The 24,310-nt window shown below is 44.8% G+C and overlaps 1 protein-coding gene across 1 annotated transcript in view; it reads left to right on the top strand.

Annotated features, from left to right (window-relative positions):
* Positions 1-24,310, top strand: part of LOC149443898 (cell adhesion molecule CEACAM5-like) — an 81,589-nt gene that overhangs the window by 30,898 nt on the left and 26,381 nt on the right. The window contains exons 2-3 of the mRNA XM_089655232.1: positions 12,080-12,382; positions 19,508-19,786. Of these exons, the coding sequence (XP_089511358.1) occupies positions 12,080-12,382; positions 19,508-19,786 (582 nt within the window). The remainder of the gene's footprint in view (positions 1-12,079; positions 12,383-19,507; positions 19,787-24,310) is intronic.

The following is a 24,310-nucleotide window of genomic DNA, read 5'->3' as shown; positions in this document are numbered from 1 at the left end:
TGGCTGACGCGTTTCGGGGACAAATCCCTTTCCTCAGAGCTGATGACCAGCCTGTATGGAGGTCAAGTAGTAAATAACCAGCAAAGCTCCACCTCCTCTACTTGTTATAAAATGAGGGGTTGGAGGGGGTTATTTAAAGTGCAATCTTTTGTAGTTTTTATAATCATTGCCAGTGTTACTACCATGATTATTTTTATACATTTTATTTAAAAAAAAAATATTTTCTATTTATCTACATTTGCAGGTGCTATATTCATGTATTTTTAATAATTTTTTATTTGCTTTGTCTCTTAGTGCATGTATGTATCTTTGTATATATGTGTATATGCATGTGTATATATGTATGTATATGCGTTTATAAAAACTACAAAAGATTGCACTTTAAATAACCCCCTCCAACCCCTCATCTTATAACAAGTAGAGGAGGTGGAGCTTTGCCCCCAAGGCATCTAGCCCTGGTTATTTACTACTTCACCTCCATACAGGCTGGTCATCAGCACTGAGGAAAGGGCTTCGTCCCCGAAACACGTCAGCCATTTGACCGCACTGACAGTGAGAACACCTTGCCTGCCGTTGTGGCCATTGTAATTTTTCTATGCTTTTTAGATACATGCTTCGTCTGTGAGTATGTTTTTATTATCTCATTCCTACAATAAACCTTGGATAATGCACTAGGTGTGTGCGCCACCTGTTTTCTCTCTACCATTCTTACAAGCTGAAAGGTCTCCACCTGGAAATTATGACTACAGTATTAAGCTACACCTGTCATGAGAACAATATTGCCCTCGTGAAAATGCCAATTCTATGACTGTGCCTTGCTTCAATATTAATGATTCATAAGCCCAATAAAAGCATGAAAAACATTTTTTAAAAAATCTAATCTTTCTCTTCCTTTGGTCAGTGACTTCTGAAGCCAAAGAATCAATGCTGTAGGCAGAGAATTAACAATTTTAGAAAGAGAGGTCTAAAGTGACAGCACATATATAATATTGCCAAAAGTATTGGTTGGCTTGCCTTTCCACACACATGAACTTTAATGGCATCCCATCCCATCCTTAGTCCATAGGGTTCAGTGTTGAGTTGGCCCCGCCCCTTTGCAGCTATAACAGCTTCAACTCTTCTGGGAAGGCCGTCCACAAGGTTTAGGAGGGTGTCTATGGGAAGGTTGGACCATTCTTCCAGAAGCACATTTGTGAGGTCAGGCACTGATGTCGGGGGAGGAGGCCTGGCTCACAGTCTCCGCTCTAATTCATCCCAAAGGTGTTCTATGGGGTTGAGGTCAGGACTCTGTGCAGGACAGTTAAGTTCCTCCACCCCAAACTCGCTCATCCATGTCTTTATGGACCTTGCTTTGTGCACTGGTGTGCAGTCATGTTGGAACATGAAGAGGCCATCCCCAAAGTCTTCCCACAAAGTCGGGAGCATGAAATTGTCCTAAATATCTTGGTATGCTGACGCCTTAAGAGTTCCCTTTACTGGAACTAAGGGGCCCAGCCCAACCCCTGAAAAGCAACCCCACACCATAATCCCCCCTCCAGCAAACTTTGCACTTGGCATAATGCAGTCAATCAAGTACCATTCTCCTGGAAACCGCCAAACCCAGTCGTGTCCATTGGATTGCCAGACAGAGTAGCGTGATTGGTCACTCCAGAGAACACATCTCCACTGCTCTAGAGCCCAGTGGTGGCGTGCTTTACACCACGGCATCCGACGCTTTGCATTGCACTTGGTGATGTAAGGCTTGGATGCAGCTGCTCGGCCATGGAAACCCATTCCATGAAGCTCTCTACGCATTGTTGTGCTAATCTGAAGGCCACACCAAGTTTGGAGGTCTTTAGCTATTGACTCTGCAGACAGTTGGCGACTTTTGCGCACTGTGCGCTTCAGCGTGCGCTGACCCTTCTCTGTCATTTTATGTGGTCTACCACCTTGTTATAGCTATTGTTCCCAGTTGCTTTCACTTTGTTATAATCCCACTAACAGTTGAGCGTGGAATATTTAGTAGCAAGGAAATGGCACGGATGGACTTATTGCACAAGAGGCGACCTATCACAGGACCACGCTTGGAGTCACTGAGCTCCTGAGAGCGACCCATTCTTTCACAAATGTTTGTAGAAGCAGTCTGCATGCCTAGGGGCTTGATTTTATACACCTGTGGCCATAGAGGTGATTGAAATACCTCATATAAATAAAATTTATAACATTTTTTTCACACAAACAGAGCTTTCTTTTGGTGGAATTTAATCACTACTGGGTTTTTGTTATTTATTATATAAATAAAAAAAGACCAAAAATTAAAAAACAAAAACAAAACAATGTTTTCTATCTTGTGTTATAAAACATCAAATAAAATCAAATTTCTACATAAATTAGACCAAAATGTATTCTGCTACAAGTCTTTGGTAAAAAAAAAAAATCCCAATAAGTGTATATTAATTGGTTTGTGTGAAGATTATAGTGTCTAAAAACTATGGTATATATGTATATATATATATATATATATATATATATATATAGATATTTATACACATAAAAAAAATTAAAGGAACACTTTTTAATCATAGCATCAATCCTGAGATATTGATCTGGTCAGTTAAATAGCAGAGGGGGTTGTTAATCCATTTCAGCTGCTTTGGTGTTAATGAAATTAGCAACAGGTGCACTAATTGGGCAACAATGGAATGACCCCCAACAGGAATGGTTTCACAGGTGGAGGCCACTGACATTTTTTCCCTACTCATTGTTTCGGACTGTTTTTCACTAGTTTTGCATTTGGTTAGGGTCAGTGTCACTAATGGTAGCATGAGGCGGTACCTGGACCCTACAAAGGTTGCACAGGCAGTCCAACTCTTCCAAGATGGCACATCAATAGGTGCCATTGCCAGAAGGTTTTCTGTGTCTCCCAGCACAGTCTCAAGAGCATGGAGGATTCCAGGAGACAGACAGGGCCATAGAAGGTCCTTAACCCATCAGCAGAACTCCTTTGTGCAAGGAGGATCAGGATGAACACTGCCAGAGCCCTACAAAATGACCTCCAGCAGGACACTGGTGGGAATGTCTCTGACCAAACAATCAGTAACAGACTTCATGAGGGTGGCCTGAGGGCCTGACGTCCTCTAGTGGGCTCTGTTCTCACTTTTCGGTACCATAGAGCTCGATTGGCATTTGCCATTGAACACCAGAATTGTCAGGTCCACCACTGGCGCCCTGTGCTTTTCACAAATGAGAGCATGTTCACCCTGAGCACATGTGACAGACGTGAAAGGGTCTGGAGGAGCCGTGGATAATGTTATTCTGCCTGTAACATCGTTCAGCATGACCGTTTTGGTGGTTGGTCAGTGATGGTCTGGGGAGGCATATCCATGGAGGGACACACAGACCTCTACAGGCTAGACAATGGCACCCTGAGTCATCGGGATGAAATCCTTGGACCCATTGGCAGACCCTAGGCTGGTGCAGTGGGTCCTGGGTTCCTCCTGGTTCATGACAATGCCCGGCCTCATGTGGCGAGAGTATGCAGGCAGTTCCTGGAGATGAATGGGGGGCACAGTCTCTGATGGGGGGCACAGTCTCTGATGGGGTGCTGCTTCAGATTGAGTGCGGCTTCGAACGAGTGCATAGAAGAAGCAGTTAAACGCAGCAATCTAATTATGCCTTCTCTACTTTCACAGGTAAATGCTCCTTTCTCCTACCTCCACTCTTAACTCCAAAACGCATTGACTCCTGCTGCCTTCCTCCTGGGTAAATGCTCCTTTCTCCTACCTCCACTCTTAACTCCAAAACGCATTGACTCCTGCTATATTCAGAACAAATGGTGTATTTATATTTTTGTGTATGTTGACCAGTTCTCACCTTTAGCTGCACCCGTTTTACGATCGGTGTCTGTTTCCTGAGAGAATCATCCCCCACTCCTCATGTGATCTTTATCAGCTTCTAATTGGGGTGGAGTTGAATGCTCATTTGAGCATCTCCCTATAAATTTAGACCAGCTCATGGGGGAGATCTCTGATGGGGGGCACAGTCTCTGATGGGGTGCTGCTTCAGATTGAGTGCGGCTTCGAACGAGTGCATAGAAGAAGCAGTTAAACGCAGCAATCTAATTATGCCTTCTCTACTTTCACAGGTAAATGCTCCTTTCTCCTACCTCCACTCTTAACTCCAAAACGCATTGACTCCTGCTGCCTTCCTCCTGGGTAAATGCTCCTTTCTCCTACCTCCACTCTTAACTCCAAAACGCATTGACTCCTGCCGCCTTCCTCCTGGGTAAATGCTCCTTTCTCCTACCTCCACTCTTAACTCCAAAACGCATTGACTCCTGCTGCCTTCCTCCTGGGTAAATGCTCCTTTCTCCTACCTCCACTCTTAACTCCAAAACGCATTGACTCCTGCTATATTCAGAACAAATGGTGTATTTATATTTTTGTGTATGTTGACCAGTTCTCACCTTTAGCTGCACCCGTTTTACGATCGGTGTCTGTTTCCTGAGAGAATCATCCCCCACTCCTCATGTGATCTTTATCAGCTTCTAATTGGGGTGGAGTTGAATGCTCATTTGAGCATCTCCCTATAAATTTAGATCAGCTCATGGGGGAGATCTCTGATGGGGGGCACAGTCTCTGATGGGGTGCGGCTTCGAACGAGTGCATAGAAGAAGCAGTTAAACGCAGCAGTTGAACTAAAGCAGGAGAACCCAAGCAGCAGGAAGACACAACAACAGTTAGAAGCTCTACTGCATGCTGGAAGACTGCAAGCAAACACCCTGGGAAACCTCTTACATGCCTGAGACCCACTCTGTGTGCCTTTATATAATACGCCCCTCTTCTCATCATATTACTACCCTCTGTTCCCAAATCTCATTTCTCTACCCCTCTGCTCCACCCCACAACCTGTACATCTCCCCCTCACTGCTATCATCTCCCTACTACTGCTCTCTTCACCTCCCCAAAATGTCTCTTCCACTCCTCCTTCTCATTTTCCTCTCCTCCGTTCCCAAATTCCATTCACTATATCCCTCTGCCCCTCCCAAACATTTGTATATCGTGTCCTCACTGCTTCCCTCACCCCTCTATGGCACCCACCACCTCCTCCTATTACTCCACTCTCCCACTGACCCCAACACCTCCACTAGGAGTTTCTCACGCTCCTGCACATCCCGCTCCCATGCCACCTTTCTCACCCTTCTCCTCCTCCTAGCCGCGGGGGACATCTCCCCAAATCCTGGCCCTCCACCTCCCTCACCCGCTCAACACCCTCCCACTTCCACGTCCTACTGCAACCCCCGCAACTTAGTATCTGTCTCCCTGCTCCCTAAAATCTCTCCCCCGTTTTCATGTGCACTCCTGAACGCCCGTTCGGTGTGCAACAAGCTTACCGCCATCCACGACCTCTTTGTTTCCCGCTCCCTCAACCTCCTGGCGATCACGGAAACCTGGATCCAGCCCACTGACTCTACCTCCCCTGCTGCACTCTCCTATGGAGGTCTCACCTGGACCCACTCACCCAGGCCTAACGGTCGTAAAGGTGGTGGGGTTGGTCTGCTCCTGTCACCGCAGAGCACCTTCCGAGTCCTCCCAAACCCCCCCTCCCTATCCTTCTCCTCCTTCGAGGCCCACTGCGTCCGACTATTCTCCCCAACCCCCCTGAAGATTGCTGTGATATACCAGCCTCCTGGATCCATACCCCGCTTCCTGGATGACTTCTCCTCCTGGCTACCCTTCTTCCTCTCCTCTGAGCTACCCACCATAATTCTTGGGGATTTTAACATCCCTGTCAACCTCGACAACCCGGACACAGCCCGTCTCCTCCACCTAACCTCCTCCTTTGCACTTGCACAGTGCATACAATCCACCACCCACTCCGACGGAAATATCCTTGATCTTGTCTTCTCCAACCGATGTGCTCCCCACAACCTCACTAACACCCCCTTCCCTCTCTCTGACCACAACCTGATCACCTTCTCTATCTCCTCGTCCTCCAACGCCTACCCCTCCAAATGTCACACTACTACCAGCCGTAACCTCCGCAACCTTAACCCTGCCTCCCTCCACTCTGCAGCTGATCAACTCCACGACCGCATCCTCCCCCTGTCCTGCCCCGACTTGGCTTTGACCGCCTACAACAATGCGCTCTCAACAGCCCTTGACTCACTAGCGCCTTTAACCACACGCAACACCAGACCCCGACCGCTCCAGCCCTGGCAGACTGATCACACCAAAACCCTCAAACGACAAAGTCGTGCCCTGGAGCGACTATGGCGCAAAACCAAATCCAAACAAGCCTTCACCCGCTACAAATCTGCCTTCCGCACCTACACCTCCTCCCTCCATGCTGCCAAACAGGCCTACTTCTTGACCCTCATCAAGGCCCTCTCCTCCAATCCTCGCCGACTCTTCTCTGCCTTCAACTCTCTACTCTCTCCACCCCCACCTCCACCCAGCACCTCACTCACTGCCCTTGAGTTTGCCAATCACTTCAAAAACAAAATTGACACAATTCGCAAGGACATTGCCGCAACTCACACGCCCTCTCAACCTGTCCCCTCTCACACAGCTACCCCCTTATCCCCCCTCCCCCTCGACATAACCCGCAGGGACTTCGTCGCTGCTCAAACTCTCTCCAACCCCCTTCACCCTCACTCAGCTACCCCCTCATCACCCCTCTCCCACGGCCCCACCACTGCTCTGACCTCCTCTTCCACCCCACCCTACATTCCTCATACTGAAGCTCCCCCAACACTCCACACCTTTGACCTTACTACCATCGAGGAAGTCTCCAAGACCCTCTCTGATGCCCGCCTCACCACCTGCCCCCTCGACCCTATCCCCTCACAACTCCTACGACCTTCCTCCTCCTCCATCCTACGCTCCCTCACCCACATCTTCAATCTCTCCCTCTCCTCAGGCACTTTTCCCTCCCCTCTGAAACATGCACACATCACCCCCATACTTAAAAAGCCCTCCCTGGACCCCAATGACCCGAACAACCTCAGACCCATCTCCCTGCTCCCATTTACATCTAAACTCCTCGAGCGCCTAGTCTACACCCGCCTATGCTCTCACCTCAACGACAACAACCTCCTCGATCCCCTACAGTCCGGCTTCCGTCCCCTACACTCCACCGAAACTGCCTTACTCAAACTCTCCAACGACCTGCTAACCGCCAAAGCTAATGGACACTATTCAGTGCTCCTACTCCTTGACCTCTCTGCGGCCTTCGACACAGTCGACCACCCCCTCCTCCTCAAAAAACTACACTCCCTCGGCCTCAGAGATTCTGCTCTCTCCTGGATCTCATCCTACCTGTCACAACGCTCTATCAGCGTTACCTATAATGCTACCACCTCCCCCTCACTCCCCCTCTCTGTTGGGGTCCCTCAAGGCTCTGTCCTCGGGCCCCTTCTCTTCTCCATCTATACCTCCTCCCTTGGCCAACTCATACACTCTCACGACTTCAACTACCACCTCTATGCCGACGACACACAAATCTATCTCTCAACCCCCCACCTCACCCCCTTGGTCTCAGCCCGAATCACACACCTACTGAGCGACATATCAGACTGGATGTCGCTCCACTTCCTTAAATTGAACCTCTCCAAAACCGAGTTTCTTGTCTTCCCCCCAGCCCGGACACCACCCCCCATTGATTTCTCCGTCACATCCAACAACGCTACCATCAAACCCGCCCTGCAGGCCAGAGTACTGGGTGTCATTCTGGACTCCAACCTATCCTTCCAGCCCCAAGTCCAATCTTTAACAAACTCGTGCAGACTCCACCTCCGCAACATCGCCAAAATCCGCACGTTCCTAACCCCAGAAACCACTAAACAGCTCATCCACTCCCTCATCATATCACGACTCGACTACTGCAACTCCCTCCTCACTGGCCTGCCTCGCCGCTGGCTATCCCCTCTTCAGTCCATCCTGAACACGGCTGCCAGACTCATTCACCTTTCCAACAGTTCTGTCTCCGTCACCCCCCTCTGCCAATCCCTCCACTGGCTTCCGATTGCGCAACGGATCAAATTCAAAATCCTAACGCTGACGTACAAAGCCGTCCACCATACTGCCCCGAACTACATCACTGACCTAATATCCAAGTACCGCCCAGCACGCACACTCCGCTCCTCACAAGACCTCCTTCTCTCTAGTTCCCTGGTCTCCTCCTCCCATGCCCGCCTCCAGGACTTCTCCAGGGTGTCACCCATCCTCTGGAACTCCCTGCCCCAACCCATCAGATTATCACCTACTCTCCTCTCCTTTAGGCGCACCCTGAAAACCCATCTCTTCAGGGAAGCCTACCCCACCCCCTGCTAACTTGCCTCCCTCCTCCACTCTTCCTACCACTCCATCCCCCACAGCTATCTCCTCCTGTGCCACCACCCCCTCCCTCCTAGATTGTAAGCTCGAAAGAGCAGGGCCCTTGATCCCCTCATGTTTTGCATTGTATTGGTATTGTTCTGTCACATGTTCTGTCTCCCTTTGTAATGTACAGCGCTGAGCGAACTATTGGCGCTTTATAAATACTGTATAATAATAATAATAATAATAATGAAGGAACTGATACCATTGAATGTCCCCCACGCTCGCCTGACCTAAATCCAATAGAACACCTCTGGGATATCATGTTTCGGTCCATCCGACACTGCTAGGTTGCACCTCAGACTGTCCAGGAGCTCAGTGATGCAGGCTCAGTGAGAGAAGCTGATGTGATCCCAGTGTGGCGATCTGCATCACCGCTGTGCTGAATTGATGTGCAGAGTCCCACAGCAGAAGGCCAAAAATCTGTCTCAGGAGGAGAACAGTAGCCCCCCTGTGTTCATCTCTGAATTCTGAGCTCAGAGAATGAGCCAGTCCCTTGCTGTAGAATATATCTGCTCTCCCAGCATCCTTAAGGTTTGCCTGCTCTCTGGTAGTTATAGTTCGATCAGCACTCAGAAATACAGTAATATGTATTGGCTATAGGACTACAGGTCCCAGGATCCTCTACTGTCAGAAGAACTGGATCCACTATGCTAAGAGGAAGTGATTCAGTACTGGGCACTAGGGGGAAAAGGATTAACCACAGTCTCATCTGTAAATGTCCCTGAAAGGCATTATGATAAAGTAGGTACATGCAGCCATTTGAAAAAAAATGTTGGGGTGAAGGGGGGGGGGGGGGGTGGAGGTGGCTACTTTTTGAAAAGTGAACATTTTTGTGGGTGTTTGTATTATATTTTTATTTTAACAGAAAGTATGGGAAAGTTGTTTTTTTTGTAAAACGTTTGTTTTTTTTCCTTTAACTAGTAAAAAATAAAAAGAGTGTTTTTTGAAAACTAAAAAAAACCCTCTAAATGTCTCAACAAGTAGTATAAAATTCATTTGAATACAGTGTTGCATAATCAAGTCAGTCAAAGTATCATAGTACTGAAAAATAATAATTGGCCTGATAAAGAGGGTGGGTGTAACATGAGGTAGTTAAAAAGAAAAATCAAAAAATACAAATCTAGGGGTTGGGGCCTCCATTGGGGGCCCGGGGAGTGGATGCTCCAGGAGTTAGGCTTTAACTGAAGCCATCTCTGTGTTTCACTGAGCACTTAAGAGCCGCTGAGTATTTGATGCTCCTTGTCTGTTCTGAGCAGGATTTAGAAGCACAGCCCCTGATAACACCATGGTGAAACCTTGACCAGGAGAACCCCCTGGCTCTGAAATACAAAATAATCACACAGTTTAAAGTGAACCAATACTCTGTATTGAGGTTAACCCCTTCAAGTCCGGACACTTTCACCCCCTTCCTGTCCAGACCAATTTTCATCTTGCAGTGCTATCACACTTTGAATGACAATTGCGCGGTCATGCAACACTGTACCCATATGAAATTTTTTAGCATTTTTTTTGAGACAGATAAAACTTTATTTTGATGGTATTTATTCGCCATTGGGATTTTTTTTTTTTTTGCTATATAAATGATAAAGTCCAAAAATTTTGAAAAAAAGTGTTTGTCTTATAAAATTTTGCAAATATATATATATATATATATATATATATATATAATATATATAATAATTATATATATATATATAATATATAATAATAATATATATATATATATATATATAATCGTTCTTCATAAATCTTGGGCAAAATGTAGTCAGCTATCATTTTAGTAAAAAAAAATAACCCAAATTAGTTTATAACCAAAAATTATAATTTTTTTTTAAAAAGTTAAAATTTTTATTTTTTTTATATTATTATTTATGGTTTTTTTTTTAACATACTGTCACCCTAGCAGTACAGTGTCACCATAGTGACACTGTACTACTTGTGGGGGGTGATGAAAAAAAATTCAATTTTTTACACTGATTGCTTTTACACCCATAAAGGCTATTAAAGCAATCATTTCACCTTCTCTCTGGCTGCATTCTTGCAGTCATTGAGAAATACTGTGAGAGCTATGATTGGTCACAGCTTGTCACATGGTACAAGGCTGTTGTGAATAGCCTTTTACCATGTGACCTTTGTGATCATTCACAGATTTCACAAGTAGTAAGCAATGATGTCAGAAGAACATTAAAGTTATAAGCTGCAGTACTGAATTGGGCTAAGACGTCTGTGTTCCAAATAGTAGACTGTGATGCAGGTGTACTGGACTGAAATAACTGAGGAAACAGCAGGATCTCTGGCAACTGAAGACAGTTTGGGTTGGGGAATCCTCTCGCCAAGTCTGTAGTCTTAGCAGAGTTGGGGGGCCCCCTTGTCCTCTTGGTCCCTCTGAGAGTGAAAATATCTGAATAGAAGTGACATCTTGCTTATCACTATTCATGTGATCACTGATTGGCCAATCAGTGATCACATAATCGGGACCTCACACAGAGGTCCCGGACAGCGATTGGTGTTCCGCTGTGTCCTGCATATTATTATAGTTGTTATAGTATAGAAACAACTCTTCTGCACGCTTGTTGGGGCCCTAGTTGGTGCACATTACGGTTGAGGTTCTTTTTATTTAAGAGCAAGATTTCTTGAAAAAGAAAGGGCACAGTAATAGAAAACTCCCCTTGATTGATGGTAGTGGAACTAGAAAGGACCCTTTGTGGAAGTAGACATAGTAGAGGAAGGGGCGGGAATAGACTGCAGTAGAATTTAAATTCCAAGAAGTGCAGAATTGGCTTAATGAAGCAGGTTCCTTTACAGCTATAATGTATTGGGGATGAAGTATCAACAGTTTTACTGTCCACAAAGACGTGCTGCAGGAGGAGTCCTGCGTTCAGAGCAATGGAGGGGGGAAAGAACACTAAAGATATGAGCTGCAGTACTGAATTGGGCTAAGACGTCTGTGTTTCAAGTAGTAGACTGAAATAACTGAGGAAACAGCAGGATTTCTGGCAACTGAAGACAGTTTGGGTTGTGGAATCCTATCACCAATTCTGTAGTCTTAGCAGAGTTGGGGGGCCCCCTTGTCCTCTTGGTCCCTCTGAGAGTGATACAGTACTGGTCAGGCTTCCACAATCTGCCAGCCTGCAGGGTCAACTCTCCTGCTTTCAGCAATACCAACGATCTGTAGTCCTTCCTTCTGGCTCTCCGATGCGTCCTGCTCCGGCCTGGGCCCCTCTGAGTCACGTGCCAACATCCAGCCCACATCCTCCCTTTCACACAGTCTGTCTCCTCCTTCCAGGAAGTTCCTTTTAATTGTATACCCCACTCCTCTGCCAGCTCTTCTGGGAAATGTAGTCTGCTCTTAGCCTGTCCAGACACAACAGTCCTGCCTTCAGCATACAAGTTCAACAATGCTTTGCTGTACAAGTCTGTAATAACTAAATTGTGAAACATCGCCATCTTGTGGTCAATCAATAGTCCTGTAAACAGTAACCATGCAGTGTGTTACATGTGTATTGTGAAATATTTCCCTCATGATGGCAGCTTTAACCAAAATATCTTATATCTCCGGTTCTGAAGTTCTGATGGACTTCTAAAAATTAAATTTTTATAAAAAGGGTTAATTATATGAATATCAATGTTTTTACTAACACTTTTATTTCAGGCATGCTATACTTTAGAGATACCGGTTTCATCTTCTTTAATCTTTGTTTTCTCTGTTTCTTCTGCAGATCATGTATTTGCTACTGAGGTGGTGAATGGAGCATTTGGTAGATATGTTTACTTTAATGAGTCCATCTCAGATCAGACACTTGGATTATTCTGGAATTTTAAAGGTACACAGATCGCTTCCCGTTTTCCGGGTTTATCTCCTGGATGTACTCCCCAGTATGCAGGAAGATGTCAGATGTATGACAATGGAACTCTGAGACTGGATAATCTGACCTCTGCAGACGAGGGGACTTACACTTTTAGTGCAATTATACCACCCTCTACAAATATAAAGTCGAGCATCTATGATCTTAGAATCTACCGTAAGTTGTACCTTACTACTATTTGCACTATAGGTTATTATTGTTATAATTTTTACATTGCAGTTATTTATCCCTTTTGCTTTTGGAGCCGTTATTTTTTTCCCCCTTTTTTTTTAAATGAAAAGATGCCTAAACCCCCAAAACAGTATATATTTTCTGAAAGCAGAGCACCTAAAGAATGAAATAATGGTAGTTGCAATTTTAGTTATATTAGACTCTTTATCATATCTATATTTCAAGTAAAAAAAATACCTTCAATAGCGTTGAAAGCAGGTGTTTTAGGGGCGTTTTTAACGCTCCTCAAAAGCTTATGAAAATGATACACATGGCAGCACACAGTGCTGTTCACACTGAAGCGTTAGCATTGTGTCAAACTTGACGCCTGATGTTGAGTCAGGAGGAGTTGAAGCCTTTCAACGCCTCCCATTCAAGTCTATGTTGACCCTCCTCAAACGTCCTTTGCAGGACATTTGCAGGGCATTAATACTACTAATTTATTTATAGGCGTTTGTGGTGCAGTTTTAACGCTTGTAAACGCCTATAAAATGCCTCAAAACCGCGCAGAGGGTGTTTGGGGAGCATTTTTAATGCTTGTAAAATGCCTGTCTAATGCTATAGGAGCACTTGAGAAGAAGTCAAGTGTGAACAAGACCTAAAGGTGTCAAGACCATGACCAGGAAACAGCAAAAAACTACAATACCTAAAATTCCGTGCTAATAGGAATGATTGGGCATCTGTACAGACACTCAAACCACTTCTGTTACAGAGCCCTAATTCCGCTCCACATCATGTAGACAAATTGTAGCTGCAGTTTGTTACATTCTGATACTGCTGCACTGTTATGCTGGCCATAGATGGGCCGTATATTGGCCGAATTGTCGGCCGATAAACGAAAAATTGGTCGTTGCTGCCACCAATGCTTACGAAAAATGGCCGTATTTCGTAGATTTTCCAGCATGACCGATAAAAAGAAACGAGAAGAACCGCGAAAATCGTCCGATGACATTGCCCCACTAACGGTGTGAATATCGACTGATTATTCGTTCGGACAAAAAATCGGTCGATAAACGACCTGTCTATGGCCTGCATTAGGCTCAGTTCACACTAGCTTTGTAATGAAAATTATACACATGGCAGCACACAGTGCTGTTCACACTCAGTGGCGTCCCTAGGGGGGTGCGGGCCGCACCGGGTGACACCATCACAGGGGGTGCAGGAGCAGGATGCCAGCAGAGCTTCTGGGCTCTGTGAAGGTCCTGGCCAGTTATTGGGGTGATCCTGGATTCCCGGCACAGTGACAGCTGCCCCCCCGGTGTAGCGGTAAAATGAGTATCCCGGGCTTGTGAAGATTTGTATCCCCTGAAGTAACTGTGCATGTGCCGGTTTCAGGCCGAAGAAGCCAATCTCCGAATTTAGCCGGGTCCAAGGGACACAGCGCACAAGCGATCGCCACGCTGCGCGCTCCCTGAGCCACGCATGCGTGGTGAGAATGGAAGGACGTAATATGACGTCCTATCAGAACGAGAGAACCACCTTCATTGTACTATATGGCGGGCAGAAGGTGGTTAAAGCCACAGGCTGGTTATCTATTTTTTACCATATGAAGTATTAAAGGAACACCTCCATCTAAGGTGTATTACTTTTATCACAAAACTACACAGCGCCTGGCTCCTGTTCATACTTTCCATAAACCGATGTGTTTTTACCATGGCAGCAGTGAGTTTTTTCCCCACTAATCACAGCTGACATATACCATTCACTTATTTCCTTTGGGACACATCTGTGCGCTTTTATCCAGAACGTTCTCCCAAGTGGTTATAGTAGTTTGCTCTCAGAAATAATCTTCCAAAGAATTCCCATGTATGACAACTTCATAGTTGACAGAAATAATAAAAATCATGATATCAACAGCCATTCACTGCAATAATATGTTAAAATACACAAAACAATGCACATTAAATTAAAATACACAACAAATATAAGCATATCCAATCAACCCTGCCAAATTATTTCACAGCAAATTACAGTCTATTTGTACTGTATTTGACTTCATTCCGTGATCTGTGTTTCTACTAACTTATTTGTGCAACCTTCTGTAACAAACTAGCTCATCAGAGCTGGAAGCGGAGTTCTTCTTTGTCTTGTTCTGTTCTGTTATTTGAGGTATTCCTCGATCATTCCTCACATCCCCCCTTTCCAGTCCTGAGAGGCAAACGTTATCTCCTGACAGATGGTGTAGGTCAACCGGGGTAAGACATCCCTGGTGGTGCCAGTGGTCTGGGAAAGCATTGACCCAAAACGGCGTAAGCCCACACATTATCAAACTGACCAGAGTAATTGCACATTCCTTAGGTCAACTGTATGTTTCGTGTCATGGATTATGAAGCTGTTAGTTTTAACTGAGTTTCCCAATGACCACTCCCAAAACTATAGTCAGAGCCCCCCCCCCTCCCTTTGAGATGGATTTTAAGAGAGACAGGCAGACAAGCCAAGAGCCAGAGTGTAGGAGATCTCGCAGCTAACATCGTAACAAAAGGAGATCAAGAAATCCCCCTGCTCTGCAGCTGGACTCTGCAAACCCAGGCATATGGGCAAGTAACTTAACCCTGTAATCTTCTTCCTAATTATCTCTTTGCTGTGTCTTTGTATACATATATATATATATATATTTTTGTGACATCTCTTTGTAAATATTGTATTGCACCTGTTTTGACTCTTTTAGTAATAAATCTTTCTTTCTGAAAGTGTTAAACTGTTTCTAAGCGCTTACTTGCAATTCACGAATCCCTGCCTTTGAAGAGACGCTACTGTTTGGTATATCTCTGTATAACAGGTCCACGGGCCGTGCTATATAGATCATTATTTCAATCATTATAGTGTATATTTGATAACGGGAGTTTCCCAGTCTCCGACAAAAGTGGTGGTGGCAGTAGAGGGTTAGTTGCGTAATTAACCTGACCCAGTAACAAGCGCATTTAAGCTGCAGGCACCGATTGTAGTCCATTAGCTGGGCAATCGCTGTGCTGGGTGCAGCTGAGTGTGGCCTTGTTACGCGCGTCACACTGCGGTTTTAGATCGGCCGGTCCTTCGGTTACGAGTTTGGTGAGAAGGTCTGGGGTCTGACGCCGTGGGTGTGACGTATTACTGTTAGTCGCGGTCGTGCGACTGTTGCATGTTGGTGTCGGCGATCGTGGATCCGTGACACCTTCCACCTTCACTTTTGGGCATAAACACCAGTTATGCTCTCACCTTCTTAGTATGACCTGTACATTATATTAGGTAATATAAAGTGTTTCCCCCCTTTATGTGGGGTTCCTGGATCATTTGCTATTGGCTGTGATTTTTATTATTATTTAGGATTTACAGTATATAGTTCCAGCAGTATATGCAGTGCTTTACAACATGAGGGCAGACAGTACAATTACAATTTAATGCAGTAGGAACCAGAGGGACCTGCTTGTTAGAGCTTACAATCTAAGAGGGAGGGTCAAGAGATAGAAAAGGTAATAAAGAGAAAATAAAAGTATGGTTGTTAGGTGGAGGCAGGATAGGCATCTCTGAAGAGAAGAAGGTAGGAGATAGTTAGATAGATTGGGGAAGGGAGTTCCAGAGAATGGGAGAGACTGTGGAGAAGTCCTTGAGACAAGCATGGGAGGAGGTGACCAGGGAACTAGAGAGTAGGAGATCTTGGGAGGAACGATGTGAACAATTAGGTTGGTATTCTCCTCCTCCAGTCCGAAGAAGGAGGAGTAGGTCTAGATGGAGGAATTTTAGGTCTCTGTCCCAATCAGGTGGAGAGAAAACTAAAAGTGGAAATGAAGATGAGACCTCTGTAAGATCTGTTACTTTCCTTTTCAATCTGCAGTGCTGCAATCTTCTGTAAAATGCAGTATGGCAACCTTGAGATGTTCTGTACCTTCTGCTCCCTCTTCTGATGGACTGAAGGAGGAGAAGGAGAATCACAGGCAATAGCGAATGATCTGGGAACCCTGCTTAAAGGGGAATGACCTAATAAATGACCTAATATAATGTACAGGTCATACTGAGAAGTTGCAAGGCTGCCATCAATACATACACAGGTAGGGGGCCCGGACTTCCCAAGGGACCCAGGTATCCCGAGGACAGGGGCAGACTAAGTTGAGGGGCTATTCCGCTCTGATGCCCCATTAAAAGGCCGCACGAATAAGCAAGAGCTCATTTTTGGGTAACAAGCTTTGCGTGATGCAGTTTGTTGTGATTGCAGCATGATTTGCCATGTGAATGGCACCTGAATTGCGCATTGTGCGATTTGTCATTTTAGCAAAGCGATTGATATCGCAGAATTGCAGCGTTTCTGCCCGCAATTCAAACCACCCATATGTGAATGGAGCCTCAATCTCTCCCTTGTTCTCACTCTCTCTCTCCCTAGTTCTCTCTTTCATTCTCTCTCACAGATGCTGCATGCAACATTTTTCAAAGCACAACGCACCTGCAGTTTAAACGGTTACATAGGGTTTTGGAGGAAATAGTTTTCATGCGCTTTTGTCACCCTGGAAAAGCATGTAGTTCATATAGTGAACTCGGTGTTATTCACCTTGACGTCATCACAGAGGACAAGGGGGCACTCTTTACGTCTGGAGGAAAAAAGATTTAATCTCCAAACACGAAAGGTTTCTTCACAGTAAGAACTGTGAAAATGTGGAATAGACTCCCTCAAGAGTTGGTTCTGGCCAGCTCAATGGATTGCTTTAAAAAAAGTCCTAGATTCTTTCCTAGGTACACAGAATATAACTGGATACTAACATTTATAGGTAAAGTTGATCCAGGGAATATCCGATTGCCTCTCGGGGGATCAGGAAGGAATTTTTTTCCCTGCAGGAGCAAATTGGATCATGCTTTGCTGGGTTTTTTTTTGCCTTCCTCTGGATCAACTGTGGGTATAGGATTATAGCTTTTTGTATTTTTTTTTTTAATGGTTGAACTGGATGGACTTTTGTCTTTTTTAGCCAGACTAACTATGTAACTATGTAATGTATCCCCTCCAATACTGTGATCAAACCCTTATCAAACGTCATAACTCACATACTCTCTCCAAAGATGAAATGATGCAAATATTTAAGAAGAAACTTTTCACAGTGCAGTGCAGATGAACATTGATGGGAATGGATGTACAGTTGTGTTCCAAATAATAGCACTACACATTCTATTCCAAATGAAAACATGAAGAAAAATATATCAAATTTGTGTTGTTTCTCTAAAGAAATTGAAGAAAAGTGAGTATTAGACGGTTCAAAAAAAAATAGCAGTGTTTTGTATTCTTCTTTACAAACTCAAACATTCACTATATAAACTGAAAAATGTTTGAAGATTTTGCTTTCCTTTGAATCACTTAATGAATATTTGGTTGTAGTCGCACTGTTTCTGAGAACTGCTGTACATCTGTGTTGCATGGAATCACCCAACTTCTGGCACCTGTGATCAGGTATTCCAGCCCAGGATGATTGGACTACATTCCACAGTTCTTCTCTATTTCTTGGTTTTGCCTCTGAAACTGCATTTTTGATGTAACCCCACAAGTTCTCTATTGGATTAAGATCCGGGGATTGGGCTGGCCACTCCATAACGTCAATCTTGTTGGTCTGGAACCAAGATGTTGCACGTTTACTTGTGTGTTTGGGGTCGTTGTCTTGTTGGAACACCCATTTCAAGGGCATTTCCTCTTCAGCATAAGGCAGCATGACCTCTTCAAGTATTCTGATGTATTCAAACTGATCCATGATCCCTGGTATGCGATAAATAGGCCCAACACCGTAGTATGGGAAACATCCCCATATCATGATGCTTGCACCACCATGCTTCACTGTCTTCACCGTGTACTCTAGCTTGAATTCAGTGTTTGGGGGTCGTCTGACAAACTGTCTCCGCCCACTAGACCCAAAAAGAACAATCTTACTTTCATCAGTCCACAAAATGTTGCGCCATTTCTCTTTAGGCCAGTCAATGTGCTCTTTTGCAAATTGTAACCTCTTCAGCACACGTCTTTTTTTCAACAGTGGGCTTTGCGGGGGCTTCTTGCAGATAGCTTGGCTTCACATAGGCATCTTCTAATTGTAACAGTCCTCACAGGGAACTTTACACCTTCTTTCATCTTCCTGTAGCTGATTGTTGGCTGAGTCCTTGCCATTTTGGCTATTCTTCTATCCATTTGAATGGTAGTTTTTCGCTTTCTTCCATGTCTTTCAGGTTTTGGTTGCCATTTTAAAGCATTTGCGATCATTTTAGCTGAGCAGCCTATCATTTTCTGCACTTCTTTATATGTTTTCCCATCTCCAATCAACTTTTTAATCAAGGTACGCTGTTCTTGAACAATGTCTGGAACGACCCATTTTCCTCAGAATTCAAGAGAGAAATGCACTGTAACCAGCATGTACATTTGCTGCCTTCCTTCCTTAAATAAGGGCAATAATTGCCACCTGTTTTTCAAAGAATGAATGACCTCACTAATAGAACTCCACACTGCTATTATTTTGAACATGCCCCTTTCAATTAGTGATTCAATTACACAGAATCAGCAGCATGCATGTCATGACTGTTGGGTCTGTTGGATTTCTATTACTCTACTACACCTGCTAGTAAATTATTTGCCATGTAGAAATATCATTTCTACCAAAAACAGTAATTGATCCGGTTAGTGATGTCTGACTGCTATTATTTTGAACACAACTGTATATCTGCCTATGTCCTCTCACCAGTATAGATCACAGGCGTCCATTTTTCCTCTATCTCAAGATTGAGACAAAAATCAAAGTGGACATGGATTTCACAAAAGAGACATTGGTCGTGTTCTAATACAGCTCAGCATGGGATCTGTTTACAGATGACACAGAATGGAGGACAGCCCTGGGAAAGGGGCCTTTACAATAACTATCACTGCATTCTTTTCATATGGGTAAAGAGGTATTTTATGGACATGGAATGAGAAGGCTTCATGTCTTCTGTGATTTTTCGTTGTTCCTTATATTAGTCAACTAACTTGTCGTTTTTTTGTTTTTTTTTGTGTCACTGTATGTCAGTGTCTTATCTGTAAGTGCCATTATCATACTAGTAATAAGCTGGTACATATAACTTTCTTTTTTTCCATTCCAGCTATTCTCAATGCTCCTGTCCTGAGTAGAAATGACACTTCTGATAATCTCATTGGTGGCACCTATGTGTCTCTCCATTGTAATGCCAGTGGCCAGACTGTCACTACTTACACCTTCTACTGTGATGGGAAGAACATCTGCTCTGAGCCCCATGTGAAGTGCCAGGATTCCTACCTCTACTTCCAGCCAATCACAGAGAATGACAGAGGATTATACACCTGCACCATCCAGAACCCTGTCAGCTCCAACACCAGCAACTCTATACAACTAAATGTTATAGGTAAGAAACAAGTGATCTGTGCCATGAAGTAATTGGTCAAGGAATTGCTGAAAGTGTACAGTCATCAAAAATTCAATATGCAGTTTTGGGAGGTCTTACAGCGACTGACTCATATCTCCCAAATTTTTGAGATGGAAACAAGGGACACCTATTAGCAGAAATATGTAGGTATAGGACACAGACGTTGCCACGCCCCCTTAAAGGAGAATTACTCCCAAAAAATGAGTCGTTAAACCCACAAGTACTTTTTTACCACTGCTATTCCTTTATATTGGCTTTTGAAGTTTACAAATGCAGCAATTTAGAAAATGGATAAAAGGTTCAGCACTGGGAAACACTTTCTGATAGATAAAACATGGATTTTATATACAACTATATAGTTCAGACCAAAATGAGGGACAAATGAGGAGGAAGGAGGGACAGAGGGGCTTTGCTCCAAATCAGGGACAGTCCCTCGAAATCAGGTACAGTTGGGAGCTATGGTGACATTTGAAAACAATTTTTTAAAAATACATTCATTCAACAGAAGTACTACTTACCTCTCCAGAAGGAGCCAAGGCTTAACCTCCCTGGCGGTGTTCCCGAGTGTAGCTCGGGGTTAATTATCAGTTCTAAAAGCGATAACCCCGAGCTACACTCGGGATTACCATGCAGCATTGCTCAGGGATTCCCTCGATCACTTACCTTGTCCTGCGTTCCCACGATGTGTTCCCTGCAGCGTCCCCGGCCATCTCCTCCGGCCGATGCCGGCATCTGTCTTCCGGGTTCCATTCCCTGCGGAACCGGCGGGAAACTTAAAATTTTTAAAAGGTGACATTCACTAACACACTAAAATCACATAGTATAACATTGCTGTTTCAACCCATTTCACATACATTTTGTCCCGAGTGCTTTGTCCGGCGCCCTGCCTGCATTTTTACTGTTCTTTCTGCCTGGAATCTGAGAAAAGTCCATGGCGTCCAAAAAGCGTCCCTTTAGGTCAAAAGCAGTTTTAGACTGGCTAGAGAACAGCGATAGGAAATCAGAACCACTTGCAGAATTGAGTGATAATGATTCGTGGGGGAAATTCGTCATCAGACACTGAAAACGATTCTGCGACTTTGCTCAGTAATGTGCGAACTTGGCGCTATATTTCAAATTTCAGTGTTTTTGGTTTGATTACATTAATGAATTAAATTTATTATTATTATTTTTTATGATTATTATAATTTATGATTTCGTGTTTCAAATTTTATCATACCCGGGATGTTTACTAGACTCTTCTTCGGACAGATTTCAGTGAGTTATTCCTAAAAATTACAGGCCACCAATAAAAAAATGACATATTTCCATGCAAAAAAATTTACCGCTTTCAGCACAGAAAGTTTGTGTTTGCTAACGCATGGCAACCCACAAGAAAATGTACCCAAGAAAGTGTCCCATCATTAGTGTCAGTGGGAGGAATAGTGCCCCATCATTGGTGTCAGAGCGAAGAATCGTGCCCTATCATTGGTGTCAGTGGGAGGAATAGCACCCCATCATTGGTGTCAGTGGGAGGAATCGTGCCCCATCATTGGTGTCAGAGCAACGAATCGTGCCCCATCATTGGTGTCAGTGGGAGGAATAGCACCCCATGATTGGTGTCAATGGGAAGAACCATGCCCCATCATTGGTGTCAGTGGGAGGAATAGCACCCCATCATTGGTGTCAGTGGGAGGAATAGTGCCCCATCATTGGTGTCAGTGGGACGAATAGCGCCCTATCATTGGTGTCAGTGGGAGGAATAGTGCCCCATCATTGGTGTCAGTGGGAGGAATAGCACCCCATCATTGGTGTCAGTGGGAAGAACCATGCCCCATCATTGCTGTCAGTGGGAGGAATAGCACCCCATCATTGGTGTCAGTGGGAGGTATAGTGCCCCATCATTGGTGTCAGTGGGAGGAATAGCGCCCTATCATTGGTGTCAGTGGGAGGAATAGTGCCCCATCATTGGTGTCAGTGGGAGGAATAGTACCCCGTCAGTGGGGGGAGGAATAGTGCCCCATCGTTGGTGTCAGTGGGGGGAGGAATAGTGCCCCATCGTTGGTGTCAGTGGAGGGAGGAATAGTGCCCCATTGTTGGTGTCAGTGGGAGGAATAGTGCCCCATCGTTGGTGTCAGTGGAGGGAGGAATAGTGCCCCATTGTTGGTGTCAGTGGGAGGAATAGTGCCCCATTGTTGGTGTCAGTGGGAGGAATAGTGCCCCATCGTTGGTGTCAGTGGGAGGAATAGTGCCCCATCATTGGTGTCAGTGGGAGGAATAATGCCCCCGTCATTAGTATCAGTGACACCAATGATGGGGCACTATTCCTCCCACTGACACCAATGACACTTGCTGACCCCTGTTCCAGTATGGTGCTGCTGCAGCCAGCATATGTGGTTGCAGCAGCACCTCTGCACTGTACACTTACCGGCTGCTCCCTCACTCGATTTTTGCGGGTCCGCTCGGCTCCGCCTCCTCGCCCGTGATTGGCCGCCTGTGTGCCTTTCCTGAGCTACAGTTCTGGTGGCTAATGACCGGTGAGGAGGCGGAGCCGAGCGGCAGGAGTGAGGGAGTGGCCGGAGTGACTGAAGGAGCAGCGCTTCCTGGACTGGATCTCCGTGGGACCGAAGCCAGGTAAGAGACAGCAGCCCTCTGCCCACCCCTGTACTTAGTGTCCCTTCCGTCGGAAGGGGGGGACGGCGGCAGCACTGCGCCGCCCCCCTAAAAAGTGCCGCCCTGACGTATACCGGCGTATAAGACGACCCCCGACTTTTGAGAAGATTTTCAAGGGTCAAAAAGTCGTCTTATACGCCGGAAAATACGGTATATTATTATATTCAAATATTTTTTATTGAAGGATTTTTAACATACAGATTAATGTATATTAACATGGAGGAGGTTCACAATCAATTATTACAGTCGCTAGATATGAAAGAGGTAGAAAACTGTAGACTTAGGTCACGTTTACATGAGATGTATGCTTGGTATGGTGTGAACCGTGCTTAGATGGAAGTTAGGTACATTTTGAAGAAGGGGCAGGGGGGGGGTGGCATAGCGGGGGAAGGGCACCAGTCAGGTGTATAGGTTATAGTGTGGTGCTATTCTATAGTTATTTTATTGAACAATTAGGGTTTTGTAACCATCGAGACCATTGAAATTTGAATTTGTGGTAGGAGGAATTGTGGGAGGCTGTTCTTCTCTCCATCTCGCATTGAAGGTTAAGGTCAGATATTAGAGCTGAAAGAAAGGGAGTTTTGATGGATCTCCATAGTTTAGTAATATTAATTTTAGCGGCTGCTAATGTGTGAATAATGATGGTGCGTGAGTCTGTAGGGAATTGATCTATTCCTATGTGTAGGAGGGCGAGAGCGGGGTTTGGGGTCAACGGGACTCCAGTGATTGAGGAGATCAGTTGGAAGACTCTGTTCCAGTAGGATTTGAGGGATTTACATGTCCACAGTAAATGAAGAATTGATCCTGTTTCTCCGCATTGCCTCCAACAGGTGGGTGAGTGTTGAGAGTAATATAAGGCGAGTTTAACAGGTGTTAAATACCACTGGTGTAAAATTTTCATGTACGTTTCCCAGTGGGAACTACATTTAGAGGCTTTGTGAGTGATAGTGAAGGTTCTTTCCCAGGTGTGTGGGCTTATTGGTTGAAGGAGGATTTTTTCCCAATTGGTTAGGGAGGTAGTGTGAAGGGTAAACTGTGCTTTGGTTATAAGCGTATAGAAGGTCGAGATTCCTTTCTTTGGATATTGTGCCTTATGAAAGAAGTGGTATGCAATAGCAGGAATTGTCCTTTCAAGTGGTATATTTATTTTGTGTAGGGAATGGGCTTTTCATATGTAGGTAAAGTTTTCTTTGTCAGGGAGGTGGAATTTCTTCTGGAGAGTGGAAAAGGAGTCTAATTTGTGGTTTGTGTATAAGTCTTGAATATGAGATATGCCTCGATTCTCCCATTGTGTTAGGTTTAGGGAGGGAGTGATGAAGTGTAAAGTGGAAATTGGTGTAGGGATTCGTTTAGTATCTACAGTATATCTGACTGGTTGCAAGTTAAGAGGTCATACCAGGCGTGTAAGGATACAGGGATGTTTGGATAGGAGTTGATTTTGAGATGTTTGGGGTAGGAACAGCATTTTTTCAAGTGTGTGCGGTAGGTGTGGAGAAGTTTCCATGGTGGTCCAAGTTTTTTCATTAGTAGGATGCCACCAGAAAAAGAGCTGGTCTAGAAGGATGGCATGGTAATATGATTTTAAGTGCGGGAGACCGGCTCCTCCTCTAGAGGCTGGGCGTATTAGGAGGCTTGTGGTGCATCTAGGTTTTTCTGAGTTCCAGATGAATCTGGCTAATATTGCTTGGAGCTTGGAAAAAAAGGTGCTAGGAACAGGAATGGGGAGTGTGCGGAATATATAAAGTATTTTGGGTAGTATGCACATTTTTAAAGTTGCTACTCTACCCATTGTCGACAGAGTTGATGTACATAGATTTTTAAATTCTTGTGGGATGGTTTCGAGTAGCATTT

Source organism: Staurois parvus, unplaced genomic scaffold (assembly GCF_062004578.1).
Source record: "Staurois parvus isolate SC_StPar_1 unplaced genomic scaffold, SC_StPar_1.0 ptg000827l, whole genome shotgun sequence".
NCBI lineage: Eukaryota > Metazoa > Chordata > Amphibia > Anura > Ranidae > Staurois > Staurois parvus.
Note: the sequence above shows the minus strand (reverse complement) of the source record. Positions and strands in the feature narration are given on the sequence as shown.